General features: G+C 37.6%; 1 protein-coding gene across 1 annotated transcript; it reads left to right on the top strand.

Moving 5' to 3' along the window:
- Window positions 1-8,775: 8,775 nt before the first annotated feature.
- On the top strand, window positions 8,776-12,396 carry LOC107418120 (disease resistance protein RGA2-like). Its single transcript, XM_048473161.2, has one exon. It carries the CDS (start codon window positions 8,904-8,906, stop codon window positions 12,366-12,368), a length of 3,465 nt encoding a protein of 1,154 aa, XP_048329118.2. The 5' UTR covers window positions 8,776-8,903; the 3' UTR covers window positions 12,369-12,396.
- The last annotated feature ends 1,252 nt before the right edge of the window (window positions 12,397-13,648 follow it).

The raw sequence follows: 13,648 nt of genomic DNA, 5'->3' as shown, positions 1-13,648 counted from the left end.
ATTAGACCAAGCTTATCACCGTGGGGAGCTCCAGTTTTGTTTGCAAAGAAGAAGGATGATAGTCTAAGACTGTGCATCGACTACCGACAACTTAATAAGCTCACCATCCCTAATCACTATCCGTTGCCAAGGATAGATGATCTCTTTGACCAACTCCAAGGTGCCAAAGTGTTCTCCAAGATCGACTTGAGGTCTGGATACCATCAGTTAAGGATCCGAGAGTCGGACATTCCTAAGACTGCCTTTAGGAATAGGTACGGACATTATGAATTCCTAGTGATGTCGTTCGGACTCACCAATGCCCCAGCAGCTTTTATGGATTTGATGAATAGGGTGTTTTGTCCGTACTTGGATCGTTTTGTCATTGTACTTAGAGATGACATCCTGATCTATTCAAGGAGCCAAGAAGAGCACGTGAGGCATTTGAAGAGAGTGCTCCAATCTCTAAGGCAGCATCAGCTATATGCTAAGTTCGACAAGTGTGAATTCTGGTTAAATCAAGTGGGTTTTCTCGAACATATCGTGTCAGCCAAAGGCATCTATGTGGACCCCGATAAGGTGAAGGCAGTATTGAGTTGGGAGAGCCCTACCACTGTGAGGGAAGTACGAAGTTTTCTTGGATTAGCGGGATACTACCGTCGTTTTATAGAAGGATTTTCGAAGATCGCTGGACCGCTTCATAATTTAACCAGAAAGAATGTTGAATTTAGTTGGATGGACAGGTGTGAACAGAGTTTTCAGGAGTTGAAGCAAAGGTTAACATCTGCGCCTGTCTTAACTTTACCTGATGGGAATGAAGGTTTTGAAGTCTATTGTGATGCATCCCATCAAGGGTTGGGTTGCGTGTTAATGCAGAATCAAAGGGTGGTAGCGTACGCATCACGGCAATTGAAGCAGCACGAACAGAATTACCCTACGCATGACTTAGAATTGGCGGCGGTAGTCTTTGCTTTAAAGAAGTGGAGACATTACTTGTATGGGGCCACATGCCAAATTTATACCGACCACAAAAACCTCAAGTACATTTTCATTCAGAAGGAGTTAAATATGACGCAAAGGAGATGGATGGAGTTGTTGAAGGATTATGACTGTGTGATTGATTATCACCCACGCAAGGCGAATGTAGTGGCAGATGCTTTGAGTAGGAAGGCTATTGGATCTCTTGCTCACATCCAAGTCATCCAACTATCTCTCATGGTGGAGTTGAAGAAGATGGGGGTGTTAATGCATATGCATCCTTCGGGAGTTCTTATGGCTAGTTTTCAGGTGCGACTGGTGTTGGTGGATTGTATATTGGAGACTCAAATGGAAGATCCTAAATTGAGAACGATTAAGGGCAAGGTACAAGAAGGTCTTGATCCGGAGTTTTCCATAAGGAGGGATGGAGCCCTCGTGTATAAAGGACGACTTTGCGTTCCTGATATCCCAGAACTCAAGAAGGAGATTTTAGAAGAGGTGCATAGCTCGATGTATGCGATGCATCCTGGAAGTACCAAAATGTACCGAACACTTGTTAAGTATTATTGGTGGATTGGCATGAAGAGAGAAGTGGCGGATTTTGTATCAAGGTGTTTAATTTGTCAACAAGCAAAGGCAGAAAGACAGAAGCCTTCAGGACTACTCCAATCCTTACCGATTCCCGTGTGGAAGTGGGAAGAACTCAACATGGACTTCGTATTCAAGCTTCCTCCCACACCTAGAAGGTACGACGGCATTTGGGTAATCATCGATCGTCTTACCAAGTCGGCACACTTCCTACCAGTACGAGAATGTTTTTCACCCGAGAAGTTAGCCCAGTTGTTCGTGCAACGCATTGTAAGTCTTCGTGGAGTACCGTTAGCCATCGTCTCCGATCGGGATCCGCGCTTTACTTCACGACTATGGCGGAAGTTGGCTGATGCACTAGGAGCAAGACTTAACTACAGCACCGCTTTTCACCTGCAATCTGATGGACAAGCTGAACGCACAATGCAGACATTAAAAGACATGCTAAGGTCTTGTATTATGCAATTTCGCGGTAGCTGGGATGAACAATTGCCATTGATAGAATTTGTCTACAACAACAGTTATCAAGCGAGCATTGGGATGTCCCCGTATGAAGCTTTATATGGTAGGCAGTGTCGGACACCTTTGTGTTGGAGTGAGGTAGGAGAAGAGCGACTCCTTGCAACGAATAATGCTGTTGGATCTAAATATTTAAGGATGACTTTGGACAAGGTGAAAATCATTAAGGACCGATTGAAGGTTGTCCAAGATCGACAGAAGAGTTACGCCGATGTGCGTAGGAAGGATTTGGAATTCAAAGTAGGAGATTGGGTATTCCTAAAGTTATCTCCATGGAAAGGAGTAGTACGCTTTGGTCGACGAAGTAAGTTGGGTCCTCGTTATATTGGGCCTTACAAGATTACGGAGAGGATTGGCCCTGTGGCTTATAGGTTGGCGTTACCGGAAGAGCTAGCCCGAGTGCACAACGTGTTTCATGTTTCGATGCTACGGAAGTATATTGCAGACCCTTCACACGTACTCGAGAGTCCGGACATAGAATTAAGGGAAGATCTTTCGTATGTGGAGTAGCCAGTACAGATTTTGGATCGCGAGGAGCGGGTGCTACGCAACAAGACTATTCCTCTACTTAATGTTTTATGGCGGAACCATTTAGTCGAGGAAGCAACGTGGGAGCCCGAAGTGCAGATGCGTGATCAGTACCCTTATCAAATTTTTATAAGGGGGGGAGGTTGTAACACCCCGTCCCAAATCGCACCGGAATCCGTGCACGTTGACCGAGGTGAGCGGGTCAAAAGTTGACTTTTTGTCCCAGTGGGAATTTCTAGTTGACCAGGGTACCATGGGGAAGTGCATGATGCCCCGAGTTCGTAGACTAGTAGCACGTCGAAAACGGAGCTACGGTTTGAAAGTTATGGGCAAAACAAGTTGAGGTGCAAACAGTCCAAAAGGTGCCAGGAGTTGACTTTTTCTTATGGTGTAATTTTGTTTTGACTCTTGTATGATTGTAAAGTACTCATCGATACGAGTTCATAGACTAGCGGCACGCTTAAATCGGACGTTTGGTTAAAAAGTTATGGACGTTTAAAGTTCGCCGGATACCATAATATTTTATTATATCTGGCTTAAGTGCACAGTGACGCCATGTGTCATCACCTAATTGGTCCACGTGGAATGAACAGTGTCGCCACGGTGGCTTTTATTTGACAAAGATCTCGGGGAAGAGAGAGAAAGAGAGAGAGAGAGAGAAAAACCGACCGGCCGCCGGAATTTTCAAAATTTCCGGCTGATTCACGTTACACGCGCCGGCCAGACGGACGACTCTCCCCATTTCCGGCAAAACCCCAAAATTTCACGGCCCTTGGTCGCTGGATGCGGCCGGATCGAGGCGGCGAAGATCGGCGGCAATTTTTCCCTCCACCGCCTTTTGACCCCTTTCCGGCCATTTTTAGGCCACACGTGCCAGCCAACCCTCACCACCTCCTCAAGTCCAGCCTACCCACCAAATTTCACGGCCACCGGACCTCTGACGTACCGGGATCGGAGCTTTTTTACGGAGAGGGGCCAAAATTCTTCAAACCCCGATTTCTCTGCCGTCCGGCCTCCGTTTGCCTCACCGTCGGCGACGGTTGTCGATGACCGCTGCGGCTCGCCGGAAGTTACTATTCCGGTGAGTACCCAGTCGCACCGCCGGTCCTTGTCCATTGTGTTCGACCTCCTGCACCCGAATCCGGCATCCTTTTCCGCCAATTCGCGACGGTTTGGGAGAATTGAGTTGTCGTTGTGGTATATAACTCGTACCTTTTAGTTGTCGTTGTGTTCGCTCCCCGGGTACCCATTTGGGAATTATCCGAATAAAATATTAATATATTTGGTTGGTATACTGTGGATGTTTTAGGTGCGCGTACGAGTAGTGGAGTTGATCCTGTGGAGGATCTTAGCTGATTCACGCGCTTAAAGTGAGTGACCCACCTTCAAAAATATTTTGGGCAATTAATTATGTTTAATTGGTATTTAAATTATGCTCATGTGGTACAATTTAGTTATGGTTTTATTGTGATTTAATTTATTTATTATGCATGAGCAAAGTATATTTCGGTAATAATCGTACGAGGTTTTAAGTATTATTTTCGGGCATAATTGGGTTAAATATTTTATGAAAATATTTGTTTAAATTGTATAAATTATGCCCGCGGTATTTTAATTGTTGAACCTCGTATTACGAGAAAATTATGGTTTACTTGTTATCGATGTTTTCGTACCGATTTGTTAAATAAAAATATGTGGGATGGTAAGTGAGAAATTTTGGTATATTTCCCATGGTAATTTTGGAAAAAAACGGTACAGTTGGTTTTATAATTATTTTAAACGCATTCATACAGTATTGGTGTTATATGTATATGTGATTCAGCGCGCAAGTATTATTATTTCACCCGTGAGTTGCCATTGGACCGTGGGCAGGCAAGTTTGTTATTGGCCATAGCCGCCCCCCTCCTTGGCCGGGATAATGGTTTCAGCAGCGGTACTGTCGGGACGCCGAATTGCTGTTTGCAAGTTTCTCTCTTTAATCTTCCCGCCAGTCGGTGCTCAGGACGCTGGGTATCGGAGGGCATCACCGGTATATGGTGTGATGCGTCAAGTGTAATTTTCAAATAAATTTCAAACCCCAAAGGTGTTCAAAAAAAAATTTGTTTGTTATAATTTATTACGTTTTAATTATATATTGGGGTATTTATTTATTTATTTATTGTTTATCAAATGTTTGATCCCTTGGTTTTCGGAAAGTACAAATATCGGATTTTGTGAAATCGTTTTAAAAAGGGAACATTTCCAACGGAGTGATTGGTGAGAGTTTTGAGGGAAAATTTTCATTTCCAACTGTAATTATTTATTTATTAATTGTTGGTATTAATTCAATTCCCTTATTTGTTATATTATTATTATTATTATCATTAAAAATGTTCAGTAGTTAGGGTCACTCATTAAGATGATTAGCATCTCACGTTTTTAAGTTCCGTTCCCTTAGGTGCAAGGGGTGGTAAACGTTCTTCCGGAGCGAACCAATTTTCCGCTGCTATCGTGTTTCGAGAAGTACATTTGTACTCATTAATTTCAGTTGTATTATTTCTTTCATCTTTGTTGTATTTTTGTTGATTAGCACTTCATAAAGCTCTGTATACTATTTGGACACTTATGTTTTATTTATGCACTGGGCTGCTGTTATTGTTGTGAAGTGCTGTAAATTGTGGAACAACTTGTAGTTTTGCGGGAGGAATAAGGGGGTGAATATAGAAGTGTGTTTTCAGTACAGGTAATTTTTGGTAAGTCCTACCCTTAGGAGAGGTGCTGCCGAATTTTCCGTTGGAAGGTTTGGTGGTATTTCCTTGGGATCAGGGCTTGTCTAGGGTTTCGGGGAGGAATTCTGGACGGGTCCTGACAACATGCATCATCAAGTGGGAAAATTACCACACTTCAACAAAAAGTGTACAGATATATATACATATAATGACTATTTCTAAGACAAATGTGAAATTCTGTTATTAATATATAAATGATTGGTGGATAGGAAGCTAGGAAAATGAACATGTATTGTTTTGCTTTGCTTTTTCTTTCTTTCTTTCTTTTTTTTTTTTTTTTTTTTAATATAAGCATCAAATTTTTGAAGCAAAAGCATGAAACAATCCTCACTTCCATAATTTCATTCGTGTTTCTGGCAATCAAACTTTTTCTTTTAGTTATTTTATTTAATTAAGATTTCTACGTTAGACCAATATCGAGAAGGCAAGTATAACTGTATAAGTATCACTTTTGCTTTTAGTAATTTTAAACGATCAATTTACTTTTCCTCGTCGGAACATTAGAGAAAGCAAAGCAACTACTGAGGGAAATCTTCGTTCTCCACACAACACAATGTTCTATGGTCATGGACAAAATATATATATATATATATATATATGTTATACGTCGATTATTTTTTTATTATTATTTTTATGTAGTCCGGGAAAGTCCCAAGTGCAACCAATACTAGATAATGACCAAATGCAGAGGTTCTTTAAGGCCCAGAAACATATTTAGCTGAGAGGCCAGAGGCCAGAGCCCAGAGCAAGCTATTTATGGTTTAACAAAAATCTTTTATTACTTCTGAGCATTGAGCTTACGTATACTCCTGCATATTAAATTTTGCAGAAGGATATAAACGTTAACCTTTTGACAGCAAATCAAAGGATCCAGGCTTTCTATTAGTCCGGTTTTTTATCATTTCTACAATGACACGCATTTAAAAGCCATCAATACAGAAAATAAAATAAACCAAATGAAAAAAAAAAAAAAAAACAAAATTATTGGGGTTTTAATATTTTTAAGATAGATGTCAAATCCTATTATTTAATACATGAATGTTTGGTCGTACAGGAATAAGGCCACGAAAACGAACATGTTCTATGGATGTAAGCATCAAAAGCAAAAGCACCCTACTATATTCACTCTTCCATTATTTCTTGGTGTTTTGGGCAATCAAACTTCTACTTTTTAGTCATTTTATTCAATTCATGTTTCCAAATAGATCAATATAGAGAAGGTAAGTATGATTATCACTTTTGCTTTTTGTAATTCCAATCGGTTAATTCACTTTTCCACGTTATACCATTAGAGAAAGCAAAGCAAAGCAAATACAAATAATTGCCTGAGGGAAAGCTTCGTTCTCTACACAACACAAATCTTCTCTGGTCTGGGCACAAAAAAAAAAAAAAAAAAAAAAAAAAAAAAAAAGGAAAAAAAAGACTCAAATTCTCTGTTTTTTCGTAAAACACCCTTTCAATTTATATATATATATATATATATATATATATATATTATAAATTAGTATTGTTAATTTTACTCGGTCCCGCTCGACTGGTCAGCAGGATAGACAACATTTTATGAAGGACAGAAAAAGAGGAAAAAAAAAAAGAAAAAAAAAAAAAAGCTAAAGACATACAAAGTATAGTAAAAAAATGATAAGAAAACAAAAAAGACTTGAGTTTAAAAAAATATAAGAAAAGAAAATAAAAATGAAAATACTTGCTAAAAAAATGCACGAGTAAACAATAAAAAAAATTAAGTTAAAAAATAAAGAAAATTAATAAAAAAATAGTTAAATGAATATGTATAAAAATAGAAAATGTAAGGGGAAAAAAAAGAATTACATATGAAAGATATTTAAAAAAAAAAAAAAAACTTGAGTTTATTTTTAAAAACTTACTGAAAATTGAAGATGAGTGAATAAGGAAAATTAAAATATATATATATTATTGATATGAAGGGGAAAAAAATGGTTTAAAAATGTGAAAAAGATTTTATGAGTATATATAAAAATATTAAATAAAATGAAGCTAAAAAAGACATAACCCGTGACAACCAAAAAAAAAAAAAAGGAAATAAAGGGGAAAAATAAATAAAAGCTAGAAGTAAAGAAAAAAATTATGAAAAATGAACAATTTAGGAGAGATTGGTTTGGATGTAAAAGAATTTTATCCAATTTTCCACTATTCCCCTTTTTCCTTGCTAACCAAGTAATCTGCACATTTTCTCTTTCTTTTTCCTTGCTAACCAAGTAATCTGCACATTTTCTCTTTCTCCACTTTTCCATCTCTTCTATTTTTCAAACCATATCAAATAGAATCTTAATAAAGTAAATAAAATAAACAACGTAATATATATGTATATACATAATAACTATTTGTAATTGGTGGCTAGGAATAAAGCTAGGAAAATGAACATGTTTTATTTTGTTTTTTTTTTTTTTTTTTTTTTTTTTTGGGATATATAAGCATCAAAATTTTTAAGCAAAAGCATGAAACAATTTTCACTTCTATAATTTCATTGGTGTTTTTGGGTATCAAACTTTTGCTTTTAGTTATTTTATTCAATTAAGATTTCCACGTTAGACCATCACGGAGAAGGCAAGTATCACTTTTTCTTTTAGTTATTCTAATCGATCAATTCATGTTTCCTCGTTAGACCGTTAGAAAAAGCAAAGCACGTACGGAGGGAACGTACGTTCTCTACACAACACAATGTTCTCTGGTCTTAGAAAAAAATAAATAAATAAGAAGAATATTATACAGCGATTATTTTTTTGATTATTATTTTTTATGTTGTCGGGGAAAGTCAAAGTGCAGCCAATACTTAATGCAGAGGTTCTTTAAGACCCAGAAACATATTTAGCTGAGAGGCCGGAGCAAGCTACTTATGGTCTAAAAAAAATCTTTTATTACTTCTGAGTTACGTATACTCCTGCTTATTAAATTTTGCTGAAGGGATAAAAAAAAGTTAATCTTTTGACAGCAAATCAAAGGATCTAGATTTTCTATTTGTCCTGTGTTTTATCATTTCTACAATGACACAGGTTTAAAAACCACTAATAAAGAAAATAAAATAAACCAAATGAAAAAGAAAATGATTGGCCTTTTTATATTTTTAAGATAGATGTGAAATCCTATTATTTAATGCATGAATGTTTCGTCGGACAGGAATAAGGTCACGAAGATGAACATGTTTTATGTGTGTAAGCATCAAAAGCAAAAAGCATCCAACTGTATTCAGTCTTCCATTATTCCTTGGTGTCTGAGGAATCAAACTTTTGCTTTTTAATTATTTTAACCAATTCATGTTTCCAAGTAGATCAACATAGAGAAGGCAAGTAAGAGTATCACTTTTGCTTTTAGTTATTCCAATCGGTTACTTCACGTTTCAAAGTTATACCATTAGAGAAAGCAAAGCAAGAACAAATAATTGCCTAAGGGAAAGCTTCGTTCTCTACACAACACAAATCTTCTCTGGTCTTGGCCAAAAAAAAAAAAAAAGACTCAAATTCTCTGCTTGAAAGCTTTCAACAGTTTGAGCTTTCTTTTCAGGCAAAAATGGAAGAAATTATCTTATCCGCCGTTGCAGAAGGGATTTTTGGGATGTTGGCTTCTCATGGTATCCAAGAGATTGGCTTGCTGTGGGATGTGAATGATGACCTTGAACAACTTAGGAACACTGTTTCAGCAATCAACGCTGTACTTCTCGATGCCGAGAAGAAGCAGAACCATAACCATCAAGTCAAATTTTGGCTTCAGAGGCTTCAAGAAGTTGTTATTGGTGCTGACGACTTGGTGGACGACTTATCCTATGAAGCTCTGCGAAAGAGTCTGATGCCGGGAAGCAACAGCATGGTCAAGCAGCTATGCACTTTCTTTTCCTCCTTCAACCAAATAATTTACAGGCATAAGATGGGTCACAAAATAAAGAATGTGAGGAGGAAACTGGCTGCAATTGGAAATGATGCAAAACTGCTGGATTTGGAGGAGCGTCATGGAGAGACTCATGTTGTGACTAGACTGAGGGACCATACGTACTCTTATGTATATGAGAAAGAAGTGATTGGTAGGGATGATGATAGGATTGCCATCTTACAGCTTCTGTTGGATACCAAAACTAAGGAGAACGTATCTATCATCCCCATTGTTGGTATTGGAGGTATAGGTAAAACCACACTTGCCCAACTTGTTTTTAATGATAAACAAGTTCAAAAGCATTTTGATCTTAGATTATGGGTTTGCGTCTCTGATAATTTTGATGTGAAATTACTTGTTGAAAAGATCATTAAATCTGCAAATGTGGAACTTAATACAAATAAGGAGATAGAACAATTGCAACAAATTCTTCGTGAAAAGATAAATGGAAAACGATATCTTCTTGTACTCGATGATATTTGGAATGAGGAGCAAGAGAAATGGAACTACTTGAAAAGGTTACTATTAAATGGTGGGACAGGAAGTAAAGTAATAGTAACCACACGGAGTAAAGTTGTTGAAAGGATTACAGGCACAATGCCTGCATATGGGTTAAAAGTCATGGATGAAGAGAAATCTTGGGCTCTATTTAAGAAAATAGCTTTGAAGCAAGAACAAGAGTCAAATATCAGTTCCAAAATTTCAGAAATTGGAAGGCATATTGTGGACAAATGTGGTGGAATTCCTCTTGCAATAAGAACAATAGGAGGCATGCTGCGTCTAAAAAATCCAGAGACAGAATGGTCATCATTTATGGAAAAAGAGCTATCAAAAATACCTCAAGGAGAAGATGATATAATCCCAACACTTAAATTGAGTTACTATCATCTTCCATCAAATTTGAAACAGTGTTTTGCATATTATTCTTTATTTCCTAAAGATTATGTAATTGTTGTAGAAAATCTAGTACATCATTGGATGGCGCAAGGTTTTATTAAGATATCAAATCCAACTGATTATTTGGAAGACGTGGGTTACGAGTATTTTAAGGAATTACTTTGGAGATCCTTCTTCGAAGAAGTTGAAACAGATGAGAATGGCAATGTAACAAAATGCAAAATGCATGATTTAATGCATGACCTTGCGGAGTCAATAACACGATCTGAGTTTGATAGGCGGAAAGGAAGTACAGAACCTATTAACGGTAAAACACGTCATGTGTTGTTGTATGAATATGATTCTGATTTAGTAGAAAAAATTCAACCTTCATTGATACAAGCTAAAAAGATGAGGACGATTCTTATGCCTAATGTGGATAGATGGCGGTCGGGGTATACAATTACTGATGGTGAGTCAACATGTGAGGCAATTGCTTTAAATTTGAAGTTGTTACGCACGTTGGATTTGCGTAATTTTGGTATTGGGAAAGTGCCTAAATCTATTGGTAAGCTGAAGCATTTGAGATATCTTGATCTTTCTTTTAATGGTTTTAAGGTACTACCAGATTGTGTCACCAGATTGCATAATTTACAAACACTGAACCTCGTTTGTTGCAGTCGTCTTCAAGTATTGCCTAAAGACATCAATAAACTAATCAAACTCCAGAGTCTTAATATTGAGGAGTGCAGGAATCTGAAATACTTGCCACGTGGAATAGGTGAATTAAGTAGCCTTCGCAAATTATCAAGGTTTACATTGAGTAAGGGCACGAGTTTTTTCTCTAAGCATCAGCGTGGCGGTGGGCTTGATGAATTACGGAGACTGAACAACTTGCGAGGGTCGCTGGTAATTGAAAACTTGAGAATAGATGTCATGGTACAACCAAAGGATGCAAATCTGAAAGAGAAGCAACATCTTCGATCCTTAAGTTTAGGTTGGATTAAAGATGTTAAATTGGAAGAAATAACGGAGGCAGTGGCGGAGGGATACGAAATGCAACTGGAAGTCCTCCAACTGCATCCAAATCTCAAAGACTTGTGTATTCGGAGATATCAGGGTGTCAGGTTTCCAAGTTGGATTGACTCGCATACAAATATGGTAACATTGGCTTTATGGAAGTGTCACAAATGCCAACATCTGCCGTCACTGCATCAACTTCCTTGTCTTAAGGAATTGAGGCTGTATAAATTGGATGCTCTTGAGTATGTTTCAAAGGATGAGTACTTGTCTTGCTCATCATCGTCCTCTTCCACTTTAATATTCTTTCCTTCCCTAGAAAGACTGGAGTTGAAATACTTGCCTAATTTAAAGGGGTGGTGGCGGAGGAGTGATAGTTCCTCTGCCACAGCGAGTAGTAGTCATGATGATCATATGTTGCCCGTATTCCCCAATTGTCTTTCTCATTTAATTATCATGGGTTGCCCAAGCTTGACATGCATGCCACTTTTTCCATATGTAAGCGAAGATGTAATCTGGAGTAATTCTAATTGGATACCATTCCAACAGACAATCCTCAGTGTCAGTGGTGGCGGAGCAAGACCCGTTATTGATCAACCATCATCATCATCATCATCAACATCTTCCTACTACTCTCCACTCTGCAAATTGACGTCTTTGGCTATTCATAGCATTCATGATCTACAATTTCTCCCAGATGAGCTGAAAAGCCTCACTTCCCTCAAGGATCTGCATATCGGGAACTGCCAAGAATTTAAGTCTCTATATCCGGGTATTCAGCATCTCACCTCACTTCAATATTTAACGATTGAAAACTGCAAGAAGCTCGACATGTGTGATGACGAAGCCCATGCAATTACAATGTGGCAGCAACCTCTCAGAAGGCTCCAAACACTGTCGTTGCATAGGCTTCCACAACTAGTGGATCTCCCAGGTGGCCTTCAACAACTTACCAGCCTGCAGAAACTGGAGATTAGTGATTGTCAAAATTTAGTCTCACTTTCGGAGTGGATTAAAAGCCTCACATCTCTTCAATACCTTAAACTTTATGGCTGCCCCAAATTGGCATCATTGCCTGAAGAAATAACAAGTCTCACCTCTTTACGCAGCTTGGAGATTCAGTTTTGTGACGCCTTATTACCAAGATGTGAAAGGGAAAAGGGCGAGGATTGGCCTAAGATTTCTCTTATCCCAGACTTGCGGATCCATTGAAGATAGAATTCAAAAACCTCTGTACAAGTTCAGGTATAGGGTAAATAATAACTCATTCATGATTCAACACAACCAATATTGGTTTTCTCCCTTCCTAATTAATCATCTTCTTCTTTTTAATTTACAATTTTCTGAAGTTTTCTTGTTTTTCTCATTTGCAGGATACTGTGGTCTGCGGATCAAGCTAAATGCAATATTAGTGATTTCTTTAATTGTTTAAACTACTATCATTTGGTCTGTGGAATATTTGTGTAAGAAGTGTTGTTAACTAACTAACTAACTGACTGTATATATATATATATATAGATACACAAATCTCAAACCACGTTTATGAGTTGGAGATTCAATAATTTTTCGTATTGAGAATTTCATAGAAGCATGAAATCGGATATGGATGATGACAGAGTAGAATACATAAATATACATACACACACACATATATATATATATATATATATATATATATATATATATTTATAATGTGTCTATTATAGCCATTATCTTTAGTTCACATGTGCGCTATTAGTTTTCAACGTTCTAGCGAATTCAAAATATTCCAATCTTGAATTTTTGGAAGCTATTGAAGAACAGAGCATATACAGGAGAGCTCAAGCTTTGCGCCTAAAACAGTGGGAAATATGCTGGAAATTTGGATGTCACAGCGACAAGACGAAGTTAGCAAGCTTTGATTGCTTTCATTTCTTCCTCCCGAATTTTATTTCTCTTATTACTATTCTTTTTTCTGAAGAGTGATCTTTGCTTTATGCAAATTTTAAATGACTTTATTTTCATGTGTTTTTCCAAATTTCATAGATATTCTAAAGTGATTACCAATTGTAAGTTTCAGGGATATAGGTAGCTTTGCTCAAATTTAATTATTGCTGTCCTCTGTGAATCTATGACTGATTATATATATGTATACCTGTACGGATTGTTTTGGTTTAGGGCAAGCCCACAACAGGTAATGGCCACAAGGGAGATGATACAAATCAATCCTCTCTCAAGAAAGCGCCATGTTCTTCTTGCTACTAGTGGAACAATTATAGGAGATAGAGTGCTTCACATCGAGCTCTGTCGATAAGCTGATATCATGGTTAGCACGCCGTTATCAGCAAGTACGCTGGGCAAGGTAACATTTTGTATTCTGGAGAACTTTGTTAGTCTTACACTAAAACTTATTTCAAGTTTGAATATACTTTGGTTTGGACATCTTTCGGTTAGCAGCATGATGATACAAGTTGCGCATTTCACCTGAAAATGCATGTCAAATCTTTTTACTT

The sequence above is a fragment of the Ziziphus jujuba genome, chromosome 2 (assembly GCF_031755915.1).
Source record: "Ziziphus jujuba cultivar Dongzao chromosome 2, ASM3175591v1".
In the NCBI taxonomy this organism is placed as follows: domain Eukaryota; kingdom Viridiplantae; phylum Streptophyta; class Magnoliopsida; order Rosales; family Rhamnaceae; genus Ziziphus; species Ziziphus jujuba.
Note: the sequence above shows the minus strand (reverse complement) of the source record. Positions and strands in the feature narration are given on the sequence as shown.

Coding starts and splice junctions, on each gene's coding strand:
- LOC107418120 (XM_048473161.2), top strand. CDS start 8,904: ATGGAAGAAATTATCTTATCCGCCGTTGCAGAAGGGATTTTTGGGATG.